Here is a 22,742-nt window from a genome sequence, read left to right as displayed (position 1 = left end):
ACAGCCTGCTTGACTGACAGGCTTCCAAGTGTATGACCCAGTAAGGCCTCTCACGTCCTCCGACACTTTGAGGTTTGAGTTGTTCCAAAGTGCAGTACAAAACCTATAGGTGAGGCAGCTTTTAGGTTTTATGCTTTGAGTTGTTGTAACAGCCTACCTGAGGAGCTCAGAGCAGCTGAAAGTGCTGACGGTTTAAATTGCAAACTTTAAACCTACCTCTGTAGCCTGGCTTTTGATTTTGATTGTCTTTCTGGTTTATTTCACTGCTTAATCATTTCTGTTACTACATTTAAATGATTTATTCTCTGTGATACAGTATACATTCTATCTTTTTAAATAAAAACTTAAATCAAGTTCAGACACACTTTCAACTATACATACACACACATACTGTTTTATACATATAAACAGTACTAACTATGAATGGAAGGTGCTATACAAATAAAGTTTTGTTTGACTGATTGTGACACAGGTTATAAGCACAAAATAAAATCTAATTAAATTAAAAACTGCCAGAGAAATCACATTAAATGAAAAAAACTAGATTAAAACATAAAAAGAGGTGAAGAAGAAAAAACAAAAATAAAAAAAAACATTGAAATAGGCCTTAATTAAGCTGCAAACTAAAGAGTACAGGAGACATACACTAAGCTGCATTGATTCCCATTTCTTTTACCTGATATTCTGTGAACCGAAAGGTACTACATGGATCCCAAGGGGCCCCCCTTCATTGGACACTTTGACCGGCTTGAGCATGCCACTGTGGGATGATGATGTTTGAGGCCAAAAGGATGAGAAGAAGGAGGCAGGGGGAGATATGCATGAATAAAATACAAAAAATATAAAAGAATGACAAGAGCATGGGGAAAAAGCAGAATACATAAGGTGACAGCCAAACATGACAAGTTGGCGGAATGTATGGAATGGTGGTCGGCACGGCCCAATTAGTGAAAGCTGCATTGTGTTGTCTATACAAAATCATCCATTACGAATTCATGCAGGTGGACCCTGGGGTTGATCAGGGTCCCAGAATCCAATTAAGTGATTAAAATCATAGAGTTGCACTAAAAGAAAATAAATTAATTGAAAATGAGCATAAAAAGGAGGGAGGGGTAGGACAAGGTTAATTTGTGTAGATAAGGATGTGAAGACAAAGGAACACAAGTGATGATGTTTTATTAAACAAAGCCTTGGTCTTGATGTAAGCTCTTGTATGATTATGTTTAAGTATTTAATAGTGAAGTTCTCACAAATATTCACATTTCTTGTGTTATTTAGAATACACTGAAGATTATGTTCACCAAAAATACAACACAACAATTCTCTGACATACTTCTAGTGACATACAGATGTGTTTCTGGAAATTTATTCTTTAAATGTAACTATTCAATACTGTGAGCAGTGCAAATAACATACGATTGCACCAAATATGTCAATATCTGAATAAGTCCAACACTATCTGGATGGCCAGGCACCAGGAGAGGTAAGTGAAAAAATATATTAAGGTTGGTTTTCCCAAACTTGTAATTCAGGTAAAGAAACATTTTAAGACATACTGTATGGCATGTAAGTGGTTGAGGGGTTGTTGGGAGGCAACTCACTCTAGATTTAATATAGGTGAATGCTCCAGTGAGGAGTCGGCCCTCCCTACTGGCTCTATCCGCTCAATACTCCTTTCTTGTTTCCTTCGCTCTTCCTCCTCCTAAAATGAAATAAATAAAGATAAAGAAGACAGAACAGATCATTAAAGCACTGTTTTAGGAAAGCTCACACTCAAATGCATTATTTCCATTTCACTATGCATGCCTCTCCCCCTCTCCTCTATACTGTGCATTTCCTTTGGCTTTTAATCTAATTACCTTCAGGAACAAGTAGCAGCATCTGCTCTAAATCAGAGGAGACGTAGCACAGGGCAGAGTGGAACACTGATGCTGCTTCTACAGAAACATCCCTCTCTAGCCAAAAACTTCAGTGACTGCAGCGACAAAGTGTCCCTGTTCAACTGCTCAATAAATCTGGTCTGGTGTGGAGCGTGGCTCCCGTCGTGCTTTTTGCACTGATGTGATCAGGTCTAGAGTGAAGGGCAGTGTTTGTGCATGCTGCCATCCATTTCTCTCTCACTCTCTTCATTTCATTTACTCATCTCATGCAGTGACTTTTACAGGAAAGTCAGACATCTGAGGACTTAACTAGGCTCTGAGATGAGACAGTGTCTTCGTGCTGTCCTCCATGGAGGGTAAAATCTTTATCTGAGCTCTGTTTTACAGGGATGGTGCAGTTTGAGCAAGGCTGCATGTAGAATAGGAGGGAGACATGTTGAATAACATTTAATAAGATTTTAAACTAGTCATTATGTGTTGAAGGTTAGTTCCAGAAAGAGCTAGAGAGGTTCATCAGTAAGTGATAAGCACACTGAAAGGGAAAAGTAATTTCAGTTTATGCTTCCACTCTTGTTATTAACTGCTGATTCATGTTTGTCTGTGTGTGTGCGTGTGTGTCTGGCATTAATCATACTGTGAAACCTGTTTACAGTTTGTGGGGACTTGGCCTTTCTCATGGGGACCAAACAAATAAAAACTTGTTTTGTAAAAACCTCACTAAAACTACAAAATATCCTTTCCAGTAAAAGACACAGGGATGTTAGATGATACCATACCATACCAACTTTATTTATAAAGTACTAAAACAACCAAGGTGGACCAAAGTGCTGTAAATTACAATAACCAATAAATCAAAGACACAACCCACAAGCACAAATAAGATTGACACCAAAATATAAAACATGAATCAATGAAAATAAATAAAATCAACACCAATATAAAATATCAAAATGCCAACGAGAATAAATGAGTTTTTAAAAACAGACAAAGGACGAGAGGCAGAAAAATCATAAACAGGAGATAAAATTTGAGCTCTGGTAGAGATAACCTTGCTGTTAAAAAAGTATATAAATTGCTGACAGAGGGTGGGGGAAGACTCAAAACACGCAGCCTGAGGGACATTCAAAACTGAATCAATAACTTTAAACAAAACATGAGGCTTATGACAGTTTGTTTGAATGATATTAGAGAAATAATTTTTCTTAAGATTTTTCACAGTTTTTTGATAGCTATGCCAAGAGTCTCTTAGTATCTTAAATGATGCTTGTAATTTGTCCTTTCTCCACCTGCACTCAGCCCTGCGACACTCATGCCTGGCAGCGCGGGATTCTTTGTTTATCCATGGCTCAAGCTTAGCCCTAGGCCGCCTAATCTTCAGTGGTACCACTGCATCAATGGTAGAGTGAAAATCTAATGCGAGATCCTCTGCGTCCGCAGAGTCAGAGATTGCAAGATTTTCACTAAAGAAGGCAGAAAACTGAGCAGAAGTGGAAGAATTAAACATACGGCAGAGCTGCGGAGTAGCGCAGGGTGCGGTTGTATCACAAGTAGTCAATCACAAATAACACTGGCAAATGATCAGAAAACACAGCGTCACAGATTTCTATTTCACAAACTGGCACACCGTAGGATAAGACAAGGTCCAAGGTGTGCCCGTGCTCATGAGTAGGATCAGCCACAAATTGTGTAAGATTAAAAGAATTAATAAGATTTATAAAAGCCTTAACTAAAGGTTTGTCAGGACAGCAAACATGTATATTAAAATCCCCAATAATTAAAACCTGGTTATATCTAGGCATAAAGTGGACCAAAAAATCAGAAAAGGCACCTAGAAAATCCTTATTGAACTGAGGTGGGCGATAGATCACATAGATTTTATTCCCAAACAAGCACCCAGGTGTACAGGATTATCCATCGTGGGTCCAGTCAGCTCCACTACTGTCCCAAAGTACAGATCCTGGCAGTATGGAACCATCTAGACAAGCTAGCACAGCTAGGGATATCCAAACCACCCCTACACATTACAGGCTCTTTCAACAGGGAAAACAGAGAGTCAGTCTGATGTTGTCTCTGCTTTCTCAGCAGAGTCCATGCTGTGAACACACTCCGATAGAACACAGGCAAAGAGGAAACATTCATCTGTTTGAAATCCAATAAGAAAAGAGGCAAGTCAAGTCCCAGTCCAGCAAACTGTGGAAGAATGCAACACACTAAGGGTCTCCACACCAGGTCTTTATGTCCAATTAAGAGCTTCTGTATGAACTGTAAATGGAAGGAGCGCCTCCACTGGCTAGAGGCACCAAACCTTGTAGTGCCTCTTCTTTAAGGAAGTCCAGTGCAACATGTACCTGAAATAATCCACCAAAAATCTTTGGACATTAGTCAAAAAAGAAACTGCAGGATCAACACAAGCCAATCTATGCCACAGAGCAGAAGAAATAAGATTATTGACTATAAGCACATATCTTCTCCTCTGTAGGACATTTTAGGCAAATGCCACTGATCTTAGCCATAGAATAGCCACGATGCCTCTCTGTCAGATTCCTGCAAACATGTCTCCTCCTGAGTGCCTTCAATCACTTTAGGTTTGGCACAACTCTTCATGCTTCCTGAATCCTTTCTCTTTTGTGATACTTTCAATAACTCCCCATCAGATGTCCTTATCTTTAATAAAATCACCACACTGTGATCTGTTTCATGCCTCTCAACTACTTCTTCAGTCCTGCTTTCACTTTGTTTGTCTAACTCTTTTTGTGCTTGCATACCTACAGCAGTGTCATCCTGTCTACTGTCTTTTCCCCTCTGCTGATCAGTAATTTCTGGCAATCCTCTACAGTCAATATTGAAAGCAGGGGCTCCGTTTGTATCAGCGACTGCAGCCAAACCCACAGAAACTCCATTAGGATCAGCCACAATCACACAAAGGCTTCCATCATTCTCAGCTGTGGTGCTAATCAGGCCTGTGGCCACAGCATCGCCCAAACTCATAGCAGGAATACCATTCAGGCCCTCAGTAGCAGTAACACCTGAGGCCACAGCGGCGGTAAGCTTATCAGGATGCACTGAAAAACCAGCTATCCGTACCTGGAGAGTCAATATATCATTTTTAATAAAGCTTTAGAAATGGTCGTTTTCCTAAATAACCAGGAGAAGAACTGGAATAAACGTGTCTTGAATGAGTATAGCTAATTCAACCACATTACTAACTTTAGCTATAATGTCCAGAAAGATGACCCCATTCATAGCACCATTCATTCGGGAAGTAGACTTCACACTGCCATAACCCACTACTCATCCAACTGCCAGGCTTTCTTCCTCCACTGAGCAGCTGACAGCCAGCACTAGCTTGACGGCGTGTCAGCATGTTAGTTTCTCAAACTCCATACCACCATCCAAAACAGGCATATCACCCATTGGAGGTGGTAGCAACGCTACCCAAAAACACTACACCACCTCAGACAGATGCACCACATGAAAAAATGTGAAAAAGAAGAAAAGCACACATAGGTAGTAAACCACTCACACTGAAACACACGCTAAAACTCCACAACGCCTCTCACTCACCATTCACTCAGAGAGAGAAAAAGACAAGGAAAGACAGAGAGAGAGAGAGTCTGTTAGCATCCAGAGAGCAGCATGTCTCCTTGGGAGAGTGTGCTGAAACTCTTTGTTAGTCAGTGCTGTTTAACCCTCCTCACCTTCTTTTTTTTCCTCACTCTTTTATTGAAATGTCAGGTACCTCCAAATAGGTCTTGTGCGTTTCTGATTTCTTTTCACCTTTTTCAGGGGCTGGGATATCTTTCGCAACAATCAAAATCAGAATCAGAATCAGCTTTATTGATCAGGTGTGTTGGACAAACGAGGAATTTGACTCTGGTACATCAGCTCTCAATGTGTATGTACATATCCCCATCCAATGGGAAAGTAAACAGTAAACCAGCATAAGTCTGTGTAATATAACAAAATAAGCAGCATTAACAAGCAACAAACAGTGCAAACAATTCAAAATAAGCAGTATTAGGCATTGTTTACAGGCAGTAAACAATGCAGACAGACAAAGGAATGCTCATTGAAATGAGATAATAGGAATAAAAATAGAGCACTTAAAAATAGAGACCTGTACAGATCTGTATAATCTGTATGAGGTATATTTACAGGTATTGCACTGAGGGTTATTGTCCAGTTATACTGTTGTGGGTTAAGTGTTCATCAGAGTGATGGCCTGGGGGAAGAAACTGTCCTTGTGCCTGGTTGTCTTCACGTACAGTGACCTGGAACGCTGTCCAGAGGGGAGGAGCTCAAACAGTTTGTGTTCGGGGTGTGGGGTCTGCAAACAGACTCGATGATTCCTCTGTAGAACTGTATCAGCAGCTCCTGGGGCAGGTCAAACTTCCTGAGCTGGCGCAGGGAGTACATCCTCTGCTGTGGCTTCCTGATGATGGTCCTGATGTTGGACATCCACTTCAGGTCCTGAGAGATGGTGGAACCCAGGAACTTGTAGGGCTTTACTGCTGATACAGTGCTGCCAAGTATGGTGAGTGGGGATAAGGTGGGGGGTTCTTCCTGAAGTCCACTGTTTTGAACGTGTTCAGCTCCAGGTTATTGCGGCTACATCACAGGACCAGCTGCTCAGCCTTCCGTCTGTAAGCTGACTCGTCACTGTCTCGGGTGAAACCACCGTTGTATCATCAGCAAACTTTAGGAGCTTGACAGAGGGGTCCTTCGAGATGCAGTAGTTGGTGTAGAGTGAAAACAGCAGAGGGGAGAGCACACGTCCCTGGGGGTCACCTGTGCTTATTGTCTGGGTGCTGGATGTGGGTTTCCCCAGCCTCACCAGCTGTTTTCTGTCTGTCAGAAAGCTAGTACTCCACTGACAGGTGGGGGCAAGCACAGGGAGCTGGGTCAGTTTGGAGTGGAGGATGTCCGGGATGATGAACGTTGAGGTGTTGCAGGATGAAATGCAGTGCCATGTTCACTGACCTGTTTGCCCAGTAGGCAAACTGCAGGGGGTCTAGCAGGGGGTCTACAATGTCCTTCAGGTGGGCCAAGCCCAATCTAACAAAGGACTTCATAACTACAGATGTCAGGGTGACAGGTCTGTAGTGGTTCAGTCCACTGATGTAGGTTTTCTTTGGGACTGGGATGATGGTGGAGCGTTTGAAGCAGGAGGGGACTTCACACAGCTCCAGTGACCTGTTGAAGATGAGTGTGAAGATGGGGGCCAGCTGATCAGCACACACTTTCAAGCAGGAGGGGGGTCACGCCATATGGGCCTGGTGCCTTTCTGATCCTTTGTTTTTTTAAAGAGGTCATGCACATCCTATAGCCAGTGATGGTTTTCGGGCTTCTCCACACAGATGAAGAGGAGTCGGCTGAAACCTGGGCTTTCAGATTTTCAGTGTAGCTCTTTTTTGCTGCTCTCATCTCCCTTGTCAGTGTGTTCCTTGCCTGGCTGTACAAAGTCCTGTCCCCCCATCTGTAAGCCTCCTCTTTGGCACGACAAAGCTGCTTCAGTCACGCAGTGAACCAGGGCTTATTGTTGTTGTATGTGCAGAAGGACTTTTTGGGCACACACACATCCTCACAAAAGCTGATATATAAGATGTGACCTTGTCAGTGAGTTTGTCCAGGTCTGTAGCTGCAGTCTCAAATACACTCCAGTCTGTGCAGTTAAAGCAGGCCAGTAGCTCAGACTTAGCCTCCTCAGTCCAGCTCTTCACTGTTTTGACCACAGGCTTCGCAGCTTTAAGTTTTTGCCTGTAGGTTGGAATAAGATGGACCATACAGTGATCAGAGAGTATGAGGGCTGTGCGGGGATAGAGCGATAGGCATCTTTTATTATTGTGTAGCAGTGGTCCAGTGTGATTTTGTCCCTGGTGGGACAAGTAACGTGCTGTCTGTACTTGGGCAGTTCGTGGGAGAAATATGTTCTGTTAAAGTCCCCTAGAACAATGAGTGGAGAGTCGGGATGTTCTAGCTCCACGCTAGTTATCTGTTCTGCCAGGAGCTGTAGTGCGCTAGCGTGGGCCTGTGGCTTTAAATAGGCACCCACCAGGATGAAGCTTAAAAATTCACAAGGAGAATAGAAGGATTTGCAGTTGAGTCTCTAAGTCTGTGCTACATGTCCTCTGTAGCACTGTGACATCAGTGCACCAACCTTAATTTATGTAGAAGCAGATTCCACCTCCTCCCATTTTCCCAGACAGCTCTGTTACGCGATCCGCTCTGTACACCTGGAAGCCACGGTGGTGTTTTTTTCTAGGTCGTGTATATGGCAGCTGCACCTCTGATCAGAATGTCCATACAGCATTCTTTGTTCACAAAAATCGGAGAAAGGTAGTTCGGTGTGAGTTGTCTGATATTTAACAGTTCTTTGGTAAAAGTAATCCGGGATGAGTTGCAAAAGACCAAGAAAACAAAGAAAAACAACAAACACAAGGGAGTGCGAGTAACCAAGGCTGCCATCACTGTTGGCACCATCTTAACAAGCATGGTGCAGAGAGACTGTGGGTGGTGCAGGATGGGTGCATGTAAAATTCATTGCCAGTCTGTCTTAAGAGATTTCAAATTACCCTACATGTCTCTTTCATTTCTCGAACTATCCTATATGAGAACATGTCAGCCAACCAGTCATCGCTGCCTTTAATTATTATTTGCTACTTTGTTATTCACAAAATGATTAGTGACCAAACACACACACACATACACAGGTGGAGCGGCTGGATTTTTTTTATCCCTATATACAGTATGCCTCACATAAAGGATGTCTAATGGATGTCCAAATTGAATGTACAGACAATGTTCACAAAAGATGTTGCATAAGCTTTTGTTTTGAACCCTTGTTAAGACATCTGATGGATGTCCAAAATGAGTGTTGAGAAGACAGGAATCACTTTTTCAACACCTAGACGTCCTTGACACATCTCTGTGTTTAGTGGCATGAAATTGGACAAGACCATATACTATAAGACAAGATTGGCAGAAACTGAGGTATGAAAGCGAAAGGAATGCTGACCTTAAAAAAGACCATTTCTATCCTCCATGACAGACTGAGGACAGTGATGGTGTCCGGCGTCTTTGCCTCATTAGACAACAGAGTCACAGTGGATCATCACTGTAATTATTTACACATTTTATCACATGTAATTAACTTCAGTAACAGTAGCTCTCAGCAACAACCTCCTAAAGAACAAGTAAAGAATAAGGAAAACCACTGTGATTATTCCAGTGAGAGAACCATGACGAGGGAATCAATCACTTACACCAGGCCAAAAGCACAGTGCTTGCAGGTTGTGTATGCAAATGTGACAAGTAATTCTATTCAGGTGTGTTCCAGACAAATGGAAAACCAAGAAGAACTGTGACAATATCTCTAAAGAAAAAGAGTAACCTTGTCATGAAAAAAGAAAAATTGCCTGACCACAGGCAAGTCATAGTGTGTTGGTAATGGAGGTGAGAAGTAACAAAAGGACTTTTGAACAAGAGAAATGGGGCATGAAAGTCTTTAAATCAGCCTTATGATTAAAATATTGCCTTTTTAAAACAAGTAGGCTGGAAAACATCTGCAAACGATGAAATTTTTCACTCCAAAAACATCTCTAAATGTTTTCTCCTTGATAGAAGTGCAGTGATCTGCATGACACACCCCTGACTCAGATATTGACTTTTCTTCCAAGGACATTTGTGGAACACTTGAACTGCTTTGGGTACTGAAGTGGAATCATTTCACTGTTTTGGCAGGATTTGTAATATTTTTTTTTTAATGAAAATGTGCTAATGGCATGGCCTCTTTATTATTTTGGGCTCTAAAATACCATCTCTCAGAAGAAATATAATAAATCATGGCTTTTTAGAAGTGACTTTTCATGCAGCGATGTCCTTAAGGATAGCAGCTGATTTTCCATAAGACTGAGTGTTATGTCAGTATTGCAGGTGTCAGTGTTTCTTTGTGAGCAGGGTGGAAGAAGAAGCCATTTCCCTTATATTCACTGCCAACCCATCTATTGTCTGTGGCAACGTCAAACAATGAATGACAGTAGAAAGGGCTAAATCTATCTCTCCATGGCCCTTCACTCTCCCTCCTCTTTTTCTTGGCTTGTCTCCCCATCACTCTGAATCTCTCCTTTCCCAGTTCTCTAAACCCCCGCTTTCAGTGCTTTTAGTGCTCTGTTGATCCCTTGGTAACCAGTGAAGTGGGGAAGCAACAAGGCTTTTCAACTCCCCATGGTACTCATTCTTAGCTTGCTCTCTTTGACTTTCTCTCTCCGTCCCTCCTTCTCTTTCCCCTCCTCCCATGAAATAGGCTGATCTGTGGCAAAAAAAATCCACCATCCTCTTTGACGATGAAGCGAAGAAACCCAAGGGATAGAGACTTGACCATCAGACAGCTGCAGCATTAGATTATTGAGAACCATATAAGAGACAGAGAAAGACAAAGGAAGTGGGAAAGGCATATCTGCAAAATACAGTATTGTTACCTTCAAATGGACAGACATTTTAGAATGGTGAGAGGACAAAGGAAAGGGGAGCAAAGTGTGGATTTAGGGGGTGGGGGTAGCAGCTGTCTGCTCAGAAGGAAAGATGCTGTGCAAAAACACAATGAAATCCACAGCTTTAGGGTTGAGGCTGTCATCCTTCATCAACCATTGTCCTAAAGAAGACTTACTGTAAGCATATATATGTGTGCATGTCTGTCTGTGTGTCCTGCCATTAGTCACAGGCAAGTACAACATGTAGCTGACAGGGGAAATGGGGGGAAGGGGTGGGGGTTCCCTCCTTGAACCCCTTTGGTGTCAGTGGCTTAATAAGGACAGGTTCAAAGGTCACAGTGAATAGCGCATTTCTTGCCAACACCCCTGAGGTCCACATCTGTGTAAGAGCTTCATATATAAAACAGGCCTCCTTGTCAGATGATGTCACATGCTCCCCTACAATAGGCCATCTGTGCCAAAATAGAAAAATGAAGGCCAAAGAACAGGACAGAGAAATGTCTCTAAATGAACAATGGGGTGTGTTGTATGTAACGGAAACAAGCTATTTAACAAAAGCATTTAGTAAAATGACAATTTTAATATTCCCAATTTGGCCAGCCAAAAATAAGAAATGCTAATTTTGCAAAGGACACACACCCCTTATGGAAACATTAAATCAGCCAAAGGTTACAAATGACAACATGTGAAAAAAATTTACTTTCAGTGAGCAAAGGTGTAAGTATGGGGAAAAAACAGCAGAGGCAGAGGCTTTTCCTTTGACTTATACAAGGTTAAGGAGACAAAATTGTTCAGTAATTATCGCCAGTTAATGTAGTCTGACTAAACACTGTGCAACAGACAAGCCCAAGCACAGACTTCACGGCACTTCTGCACTGCACAGTGACCGTGACATACAGTATAAACACAAGCAGCCAGTAATAACTCCTAACAATTCTATTAAAGCTCTTTTGATTTCACAATGCAATAACCTAAGCCTTTCCATTTTAACCAGAGTCACAATCGTGTTGTTTTCAATCAGAAGTAAAACAAAGTCTCATGGCTTTGGACATAAAGAGTTTTTCACTGAAATAAGAATGACAGATGATCCCAACTTGAGAATGCCAAAATTGAGTCACAACCTTCACCAGCTGCTTAAGGATGGCACAGTAATTATTGTGTCAGAATCAGCTTCATGTTACAGATGTTCTTTCATATCCATCCCTTTAGAGGAAACTGCCATTCTAACCAAATTAGCCCCCGAAATGGCCTCTGTGATTTGATTTGACATGACTGTTGCACCCAAAGACCCAGCCCGACCCTCTCTACCAGTCTTCTCTCTCCATTCCCCACCAGCCTGTCGGACTCCAGTGCTATTAAAACAACTTATACATCACAATTACTAAAATTATGAGACACTTACTTACATATATGTTTGGATCGGGGAACATTATAAAAGGCTGGGCAGAGAGTTAAATGTTTAGTCATTGATGAAAGGGTCATAAGCTCCGTAAATGACACGTAATGGTTGTCAGCAGAGGGGAACACAACAGTTTCAATATTCTTTCTTTACATTGTTAAGATCTTAAGCATCATGACAAAAGCTAATTTAATTTCACCATACAGCAATGGCAATTTACTGTGTTGATGTATAGAGAGTTGAACATAGAATATACAGTGTAGTATATAATGTCTCAGGCTTTCTTTCGGTGAACAAACAGTTAGCCCCCCGCTGGACCAAAAACTGCAGGTGTGGGGGGAAAAAAATCAAAGCATCAAATCAGTGACCCTGGTTTCTTGCTTCGTGTGTGTGTGTGTGTGTGTGTGTGTATTACTAGTGTCCTGTGTCTGTGTGCCAAACAGAGATGATCCAGATTCATTCAAATGTGAGCACTCGTATTCCTGTACTACTCCTTTTGATCCCAGGGCGAGATATTTAACTATGTGCTGTTGTGCTGGGTAAAGACAGTGAAGTGTGAGATTAGGCATCACAAACATCTTTTGAGTTGAAATTATTTACACATTTTTAAGAGTTTGTTGAAAACATGTTTTATGTTTCCTGACAGCAAAGTTTGGACTTACTGTACTGTCCTGTTTTTTCTGCTAATGTTATTGGTACACATATGTAGATGCACACACATAGAGAGCCGCCATGAAACCAGAACAAAAATGTAAAAGTTATGTTGTTTTTGTTTTTGTTTTTATTAAGGTACAGCTTTTTTTGATAAAGCCCAAATTAAGATGTGGTATTACAATACTAAGAAGACTAAATGATAACCAAGCCCAGCGGGTATATGAAGCTTTAAGTTGTTTTGTTTTGGAAATATGCAGCATCTGGCTCATAAAGGTTGGTGCTTTGATGTGGATTTACTTGAAGCAAATTACAGGAACAGACAGGTTCCTAATGCTGTTAAGCAAATTGGATCAGAAATATGAGGCTGTATTTGTCCATGTCAAGACAGAGAGTAGTGAGACATGGAGGGACACGGGGTGGGAGATAGACGCTGCCGTTTGTGGGCTGACATTTCCTAAAACTAAGGCTCGTCTCTCTCTTCACCCCTTTCATTCCCCATCTTTGTCTCTCAGCTGCAATCTACAGTACGTCTCCTCTCCTGTATGTCAGTGGCATCTGCTGGAGGTGGAATACATCATCTACCAGGGTCTGTTTCACATCATGCCTGGACTGATCTATCAGTGACACAGCTGCTTTTGCCTTTGCTCACTGTATCATTAAATTGCACTTTAATTGAATTAGGTCTGCTAATTATGAGGGCTCAAATCAATCACCAGGTCAATAAAAAAGCAGATGGAGAGACCCGAGACTTTTTTGCAAACCCTGTCAATGACAGCTACAATCGGAGGAGACCATTCCCGTACCACAGAGCGGAGGTTCAAACAGAATTCCTGCAAATTGAATTATTGTCACTGGCTTTTGTCCGGAGCACTCTTACTCTTGCAAGCTCAGTGAATAATGGTGTTTGAATACAGTAGGAAATGTTTCAAAGAGTCTGAGTGTGCATAGCATTTTCCATTAGAATAACACTTCAAAGGAGGTGTTTAAAACAAATTTACAGATTCTGAGGCATATAAATAGTGCTAAAGGGATGTTGTGACTTTGTAGACACCTGGCTTACGTGAAGGGAGGTGATATCCAATAGAATCTTGGCGGTTGACTGCCCTTCCCCGCTAAGCAGACGGTCCCAGCTGAATCTTGGGTCTTTACCCATGCATTAAAAGGAGCTCTGTGGTGCTTTTTACAGATTAATCATCATTTTGAGCTTATTAAGTGGGAGGACAGTCTGCTTTGCACTGCTCAGAATGTTTAATCCATCTTTCAAACTGTGAAGGTCAGTGAGCTGTTACCCCGGTTGAAATAATAGTGGCTGTTGAAATTTCATGAGAGCACCCATCGTTCAGATCTAAATAGTAATTAAATACATTTTCTTATGTTCATAATTTTTTACCAACCACTCCTTCAATTATGCAAGTTGGAATCACATGTGGCAAATTGTTATCATAGCTGTTTAATGCAACAGTTAGAGCAGTGAAAATGGCAATAGCAGTATTGTGAAAGAAATGTGGAGAGCAGCTATTCACACAACAATCTCATCCATCTTCTATATGATGTTTTAACACACTATGACCTTAAACCCTAAATAAACTAAGCATGAAGACGGAAGGAATGATGAAGAGAATGAGGGTGAAAAATGTTGAACTATGAATAATTTAGTGGAAAGTAAAGCTTTGGTACACATTGCAGCTGGTTATTACAGGAGGTGAGAGCAATCTGTTCCAGAGAACAGTGGCTGTTTGCTGCTTTGTTTGAGCAGGTGGGGGTGAAGAAGCATAATCAGAGGAGTGTTGGGCAAGTGTGTATGTGTGTGTGTGTGTGTGTGTGTGTGCGTGCACGGGGGGTGGGGTTCCATTTTGCTTTAATTGGAAGCTGAAATTCTTGGATTAGGGGGGAGACAGAAAACCATTTGGCTGAGCCCTTTCTCTCACCCGGGCAATAAATGAAGAAGGCCGAGCAGAGATGAGGGGCTTGTCGATGGTCAGTAATTAAGAGAGGCCCCAAAAGACTCCAGCACAGCCACAGCAATCTAGTGGGCTCAGGAAGATGGGCCAGAGACTTGGGGGGTTGGGGGGTGCTTTAGTGGAAAAGGCAGGAGAAAAGAGGAAGGAAAATGAGGGTAGAGGATGGAGAGAAGTTCATAGTTGTTTGTTTGTTGTGAGTGTAATGAGTGCAAGATTAGACAATAAATCAGCTGATCAAAGAAGTGTGCTAGTAAGAACTGAAGATAATTTACTTGCTAAACAAAACAAGTGATTGCAATCACTGATGAGATAAGAACATGGAAGAAGTGAACAACAAACAAGACAGATCAGAGGATGGCTAGTCAGTTTGCAGCACATTGTTCATGTGTATCAAAACGTCTACAAAACACAAAATAAACACAAACAGGGGAGCCATAGGCATGCTTAAAGGACAAGGTATCTATTCATATTTCATCCAATCGCAAAACAACATCAGCAGGAGCCTCTTCTTCCAACCGCACAAACACACATAAACCCCAACAACTAAATTAACTCATGTTTCTCTGCTTTAGTGTTTTCTAAATGTTAAAGGCTGTCAGCGTGGTTCTGGCTGAAATCATGGATGCATATCAGAATATATTCAGCAGGGGTGCTCTTCCATGCAACAGCTCCCAAGAGTTGTATACCTGGAGCATAAAGAGGAGAAAATCCCATTGAAAAGCTGCTCTGCAGGGAGACATGTAGCCCATTAGAGTGGTGCTCCTTGTTAGAATGATGCCATAAAACTATCTGGGCTACAACAAATCCAGCACGGGCATCCAGCCTTAAGACTCTCAAAGGATTATAGCAGTTATTTTGCATCTTTTACTTCACAAAAATATGAGAAATAAAAGTGGCTTGTGATAGGTCATCTTTCACTGGAAACACAATGTTAGCTTAATGAACGTTACTGTACATTTTTATAGCAGGCTACTGCAGTAAAGCATGAATATTTTGTTTTCCAGGATGGTCCAAGATTTTATATTTAGATATCAAACAGCAGCCTCCTTAATAAGAGTGGTTACAAAACTTACATTAGGCTTATTCTCGTCTTTGGGTCTAATCACTTAACAAGTAAATGCACTGCTAAAAGTGGTAGGAAGACATTTCAAACTATTTTGTCTTTTCACCTGCCTTGTAAGAAAATAGGATTATCTACTGTATCTCAAACAAAAAGTCTTAATAAATTAATCTTCATACTACTGTATACAGGAGGGCAGTCTCAATACATTATATGATAGACAATGTTCAAGGACTATTTACCAGAAGAGTTGACATTTGATGGGCACACACTGGTGTTGCAGGGACTGTCATTAAATATTTACCACACCGCCATTATGCCTCAGTATATATCATTTGCAAAGTTGTTGTAGAGTTTTCTTTATTAAATGCTGATATAAACCTGCATAGGAATGGCACACAACCAAGAAGAGAGCAATATCTGAATGAATCCAAATAATACCACTAAGTGGTCCAGCTCAAAGACGCTGGCGACCTTGACTACATCTGTATGGCAGGAACATAAATGGACTGACTGGCCCACTACCATCTCTCCCGTCCTCAACACCATCACCACCCCATTCCTGTGAACTTGCACCCCCAAAACAGTGAGCAAAAAAAGAGTGGGAAAGTAGTAAGAAATCAAATCGGAGTGAATGACTTTTGAGTTGGTGTAAGGTTTAGGTGTTGGTGGTCTGAGGGCAGAAGAACACCAAGCCAGCATTTGAGAGAACTAGCAGCGATGTGTGGTCCAGTCAGGTCAAAAAAAGTGGTATTTGACCACACCGCACAAAATACAGCCAATGGCTAAATAGCATGTACTTTCTGTACCTGTGTGAGAGGCATAACCTTCCCTACCAGCAGGTGGCAGTATCTGCATTCACCATTCATAAAGGGAAAGAAGAAGAGCTAGACTGTACAATCTGTAAGCAAAGCAGCTCTCTTTCACAACAGCTGCTGTTTATAGCTCTTTCTAATCAAAAAATATGTCTGATAAAAACTAGCTGGCATTCTCTGCCCTCGTCTTTTGGTTGTGGAAGAAGAAAGAAGATCATGGAAGTGAAAAACAAGGAGAAACTGCACTAAATGGGTGAAATCATTGATAATACCATGACAAGCTTGATGGGCTTTCAAGAACCATTTTCTTCTCATGCAGTGATTCATGAAGCTGAACAGCCAATCAGAGTCGTCTCTTTGGCCAGTGAGACTCACTGCTGATTCGACATGATGAACTTGCCAAAAAGCTGCCAGCAGGGTCCAACTAGTGCCTAACCATCAGCTTGGTGTGTCATGGGCCTTATAATAACCATTTAGGCAAACTTCTTTTTGCCCTATTTGCAAACCCGAGTGGGCTTGGGTTTTATTTACCTCACAACAGCAACACTTTGCCTGAATATCAGCCATGATTTTTTAAACACCACTCAGTACATCCCTCCAAAGCCTAAAACCTCTGAGAAAAGCTAACTGATTCAAGTGCAAAAACAGGAACATACAGACAAAATAATTTCACCTCAAGAAAAGGTGTTCAGGATGTGCATCGTTCCCTCCCAGCTTTGTTCTCTGCTGCCCAAGTTGGTGTGGCTCCATGCTGACCACCCTGTTTATTCCCTAAAATCATTATTGTCTTCAGCCAAGGTGCCTCTTCTCCCTGTGATATGTGGGTAATGAGCTGCCCCCTCCCCCGCCTATGTTCAATTATTCTCATTGAGAAAGTGATTTCTCACTCCATGGAGCAAATCGGAGAAGGCGAATGCATCAGCCCTAATCAGTCATTAGCATGTTCACGAGCAGCCGTGCAGAGAGAGATCGCTACCATGACAATGCAGAGATATTGCAGATGTGGACAGAAAAGAGGGGACAGGCATAAGCAGGGTTTTCATTGGTCCCTGAAAAACCCTGTTTTAGTGCATCCACTTGTCTTTAATGAGACAAACAAGGAATGAACATGACTTTTCAGCAAAGGTGATGTGTTTACACCTAAAGCATAGTCTTGTTTTAAAGGCAGTGAAAAGATGAATGTGTGAGAGAAAGCAATATCCGAGCAGTAATTAAGCACAGAGAAAGGGAACAAATAGAGTAGGGCAGCGAGAAGACAAGTGCAAGTTTTGGAGAGAAAAAAGATGAAGACAGTTGAAGAGCACAGGAAGGACACTGACATACTGTATCTTTATGTTTGAAACTAGATCTTTCAATTTGCAAATAACTCAATTTCATAATAGTCATTTATTACCTACTGATTATCATAGTGTCTAGGTATGAACTGTAGCAAAACTATAATGGATTAATTCTAATGTAACATTTTTATCACACTCCACATTGTTTCTGTACTTGATTTGTATTTCCTAGATGCCTTTTCAGAGGCTTTTCTATTCTAACATCAAAAACAATTCTGAATGAAAAGAAGTCACCTTTTTTTCTTTTAGGTCTCACTGGGTGCTTTATGCAATTAAATAGTCAAATTAGAACAATGGCACAAAAAGCTCTCCGGAGCTTCAGAAACATTTCTATCAGCCTTCTGAAGCCTGAATCAGTCAAACTGCAATCTTAACAGTCTAGTCACACACAGGCACACATCCCCACCTACAGCCTGCAGAGCAAAACGGGTTAAATATTTTCAGGCTACAGTACAGCTGATAGAGAAGAGCGCTGGCAACTTCCAAAAAAAAAAAAAAAAATGGCTGCCTCATCCTCTCCTGTTAAAACAAGATAAGAGGAGAAACATGATTTGCAAAACTCTCAATAAAATTAGAAAGGCAAAAATAAAATAAATAAAGAAGAGCAAGAACAAATGACATATCTCCTTAAGAGGGGAAAGAACCGGCCAGTGTGGTGTGAGTCTTTGTCAACTTTGGAATACAGAGAATGGCAGAATTTTTTGTTCTTCTCTTTCCAAAGAGGCTGATTCCCATTTCTGAGTACAGCAACATTTTCAGCTTTGTCTCGCCCCTCCGCTCCTCCACTGACCAGATGCTGTATTAAGTGCTTGGGATTAAACTGTGAAAGTTGTTTGGAATAGTTACACATTTGCTTCTATCACTGTCATTGTCTGTCTTTCCCTGGGTGTCTGTAATGTCTATATGAAGGTGAGGGGGAGCCATCCTGAATGCTAATAGAGCCAAAGACAAGCTGGCAGACAAACTGTCACGGTCTCAGCAGAAACACAGACATTTATGTATGTATTTATTCTAAGCCTTGCATTGTTTGTCCCCTTCATGTATATTTCTGAGTTTTGTGTTGGTATTTGCCTGGTAGAGCCCTTTGGTGTTCTAACCATTTGCTCTTAAAGGTGCCTAGATCTAGAGTGAGAAATTATGGTGACCAGGCCTTTGCCATAGCTGCCCCTAAACTGAGCTTCATTATGCTTCTGATCTCACCTCCACGCTGACAGTTCCTGTGCTGTGGATCTCTGAGTTTGTTTTTTTCCATGTGGTTAGCTACACATTCTTTTTGTTATCCATGCTGACAGTTCCTGTGCTGTGGATTTCCCTTTTTGTCCGCCTGTCCCCTTGGCTAGCTTGTCTATTCCCCTGTCCGTCCTGTTCCTCCCACTCTCCTGGTTTTTTTTTGCCGTTGGCCTGTCTTTTCCCCTGGTCATCCTGGTCATCCTGGTCTCCTCCACCATCTCTACCCTACTTTGCTGTTTATATATGTTCATGACCCTTACATTTTGTTTTGTTCCATTAAACCTCCTTTTTTTAACTAGCACCTGGGTCGGCAATCTTGAGTCCAACCTCAGTTCTCCACCCTCCTGGTGAGGGGGGACTGAGGCATAACATATAGAAATAAAATCTGACTAAATTACTACCCCTGGTTCTGCTTGTCAGACTCACCTGTGCATGGACACTTGTTTTTCCCTTTGAATTGTGTCACTTGTTATCAGTATTGTACAAGTTCATGCCTCACAAGAGCTCAAAGTTCAGTTCACATACAGTGCCTTGCGAAAGTATTCGGCCCCCTTGAACTTTGCGACATTTTGCCACATTTCAGGCTTCAAACACAAGAAGAATTTTGTCAAGAATCAAGTGGGACACAATCATGAAGTGGAATGAAATTTATTGGATATTTCAAACTTTTTTTAACAAATAAAAAACTGAAAAATTGGGCGTGCAAAATTATTCAGCCCCCTTAAGTTAATACTTTGTAGCGCCACCTTTTGCTGCGATTACAGCTGTAAGTCGCTTGGGGTATGTCTCTATCAGTTTTGCACATCGAGAGACTGAAATTTTTGCCCATTCCTCCTTGCAAAACAGCTCGAGCTCAGTGAGGTTGGATAGAGAGCGTTTGTGAACAGCAGTTTTCAGTTCTTTCCACAGATTCTCGAGTGGATTCAGGTCTGGACTTTGACTTGGCCATTCTAACACCTGGATATGTTTATTTGTGAACCATTCCATTGTAGATTTTGCTTTATGTTTTGGATCAGTGTCTTGGTGGAAGACAAATCTCCGTCCCAGTCTCAGGTCTTTTGCAGACTCCATCAGGTTTCCTTCCAGAATGGTCCTATATTTGGCTCCATCCATCTTCCCATCAATTTTAACCACCTTCCCTGTCCCTGCTGAAGAAAAGCAGGCCCAAACCATAATGCTGCCACCACCATGTTTGACAGTAGGGATGGTGTGTTCAGGGTGATGAGCTGTGTTGCTTTTACGCCAAACATAACGTTTTGCATTGTTGCCAAAAAGTTCGACTTTGGTTTCATCTGACCAGAGCACCTTCTTCCACATGTTTGGTGTGTCTCCCAGGTGGCTTGTGGCAAACTTTAAACGACACTTTTTATGGATATCTTTAAGAAATGGCTTTCTTCTTGCCACTCTTCCATAAAGGCCAGATTTGTGCAGTATACGACTGATTGTTGTCCTATGGACAGAGTCTCCCACCTCAGCTGTAGATCTCTGCAGTTCATCCAGAGTGATCATGGGCCTCTTGGCTGCATCTCTGATCAGTCTTCTCCTTGTATGAGCTGAAAGTTTAGAGGGACGGCCAGGTCTTGGTAGATTTGCAGTGGTCTGATACTCCTTCCATTTCAATATTATCGCTTGCACAGTGCTCCTTGGGATGTTTAAAGCTTGGGAAATCTTTTTGTATCCAAATCCGGCTTTAAACTTCTCCACAACAGTATCTCGGACCTGCCTGGTGTGTTCCTTGTTCTTCATGATGCTCTCTGCGCTTTAAACGGACCTCTGAGACTATCACAGTGCAGGTGCATTTATACGGAGACTTGATTACACACAGGTGGATTCTATTTATCATCATTAGTCATTTAGGTCAACATTGGATCATTCAGAGATCCTCACTGAACTTCTGGAGAGAGTTTGCTGCACTGAAAGTAAAGGGGCTGAATAATTTTGCACGCCCAATTATTCAGTTTTTTATTTGTTAAAAAAGTTTGAAATATCCAATAAATTTCATTCCACTTCATCATTGTGTCCCACTTGTTGTTGTGACGATCCACGTCAGCCATTGGGGGGTCTGGTGGCAGCTGCATGATGCAGAGGGGCATCATGGGAGTTCAGTAAATAGTAGAGAGAGCCATTATAAAATTATAGTTAAAGTGTTCTTATGTGTTACCCCATTGTTGTTATGTGTTAGTGTTGCTGACTTATGCTGGTGTGTTATCTGACGATGTTTTACTAAGTTAATTGCTGTGCTGTGTTTTGGACCATCAGTTTGGCTTGTATGTGTGAGACTGACCCTGGGGGAAGTGCCATTGTTCAGCGGTTCTAAATAAATGACAGAGAAAGCAGTGTTGCATTGTGGTCATTGTAAAAGGACACGCCCAGGCGATATCCAGAGTCGTGCGGTGTATGGGGCCTGGAATAATCGCTAACCAAGATCAGCATAGGTGCTAGTGCCCTGCTAGCTAGTTTAGCTGTACCAGTGTAGCTAGTCTCTCTCCTCCACACCAGGGTTCATTACAATATAAATGAAGACGTTCATGTTCATAGTGCACAATTTTGAATTTTGAAGCAAGTTTACAGTCTTAAGAAATTGGCTATTCATTAATTTTTCCATTTGTATTTATTTAAGTGAGCTGCTCTGAACAGTGGAGACCTTGTTTTTCAGTAGAACCTCCTCCTACCCATCCATCACCAGCCCCCAGTCATTGCCACTGTACTGTACTTGAGTACAACTTTATTTCTATTTTTTTGCTACTTCATGCTTTGACTTCATTACATTTCAAATGCAAGTATTTTAATCCACTACACTGATTTGATAGCTAGCTAGTCACTTGTACTCCCTGCTATGTAGAGTCTATAGCACCAGTCACGCACAGCACATGCTTTCATTTTATTTTAAGTTTTGCTTCAGACACACTGCATATTAATCAGCATCAGTGTAAATGTGCCAGTGTTAGCCAGGAGGCTAATTTTGAACTACTGTCCTGAGGCCAGGTGTGAAACAACCATCAACACAAAATACAGCATATAAGAATCAGAACAAAGAAAACAAGACATAAAACGCAAGGGCTAAAACACTAAGACAAGCATTATTAAAATAAAAACATATAATAAAAAAACTGATACAGAACAATACTCAACAATCAACTCTGGTGATTAAAACAACATACAGCCTTGATAAACAGACAAGAGTCAAGCAAGCAAAACCACACAGGGCAAAAAAATGCTAAATTGCATTTTTTTTTTGTTTGCTCATTTACTATCCAGCTAAAAGATTCTACCACCAGTGTGTGCTTCCTGCTCAGATACACAAACACATTTATTTAATGACAGGATTACACAAAGTCTACCTATATTGCATTTTGTTGCTGTGGACAAGATGCAGGATTCTTCCCAGTTATGAATCAGAATTTGCCCCCAAAATGTGCTCAGTCCCAAGGGTTCAAGAAGCTGTTTGTGTTTTACATCCCTAAAGGCTGAAAATTAAGGTAATGTTGATCCTTTAATACCTTATTTTAGGAAAGTTGTCACCTGCTCCAAATACTGAAAGTTGAGATACTGTATCTTGGTTTTCTACAAAGATATAATAAATAGATACAGGACACTTTACAAGACATACACACACATATATATATATTGAGAGAGAGAGAGAGAGAGAGAGAGAGATGTAGAGATCATTAATAGCAATGTCACTGGTAAAAATAACATATTGAAGGTTGAGTTCTCACTTTCACTTCACTCACCAACAATAAACTGGGTCAATCAACAAGTACAAATTAGTACATTGCTAAACCTCAAGCCCACTTAGATGTATAAAGAGGAAATGACCAGCATTAAATGAGGCTATAAAGAAGTGCAGGCCTTGAGAGAAATGGCAGAAAACAAATCTGGCCTGTCAGAGGTTGCAACGCTCAGGCAGCGGTTCA

General features: G+C 41.4%; 1 protein-coding gene across 1 annotated transcript in view; it reads right to left on the bottom strand.

Annotated features, from left to right (window-relative positions):
• Positions 1-22,742, bottom strand: part of LOC109965141 (partitioning defective 3 homolog) — a 428,297-nt gene that overhangs the window by 257,318 nt on the left and 148,237 nt on the right. The window contains exons 6-7 of the mRNA XM_020608934.1: positions 1,602-1,702; positions 677-760 (exon numbers count right to left, since the gene is read on the bottom strand). Of these exons, the coding sequence (XP_020464590.1) occupies positions 677-760; positions 1,602-1,702 (185 nt within the window). The remainder of the gene's footprint in view (positions 1-676; positions 761-1,601; positions 1,703-22,742) is intronic.

The sequence above is a fragment of the Monopterus albus genome, unplaced genomic scaffold (assembly GCF_001952655.1).
Source record: "Monopterus albus unplaced genomic scaffold, M_albus_1.0 scaffold96.1, whole genome shotgun sequence".
Lineage (NCBI taxonomy): Eukaryota > Metazoa > Chordata > Actinopteri > Synbranchiformes > Synbranchidae > Monopterus > Monopterus albus.
Note: the sequence above shows the minus strand (reverse complement) of the source record. Positions and strands in the feature narration are given on the sequence as shown.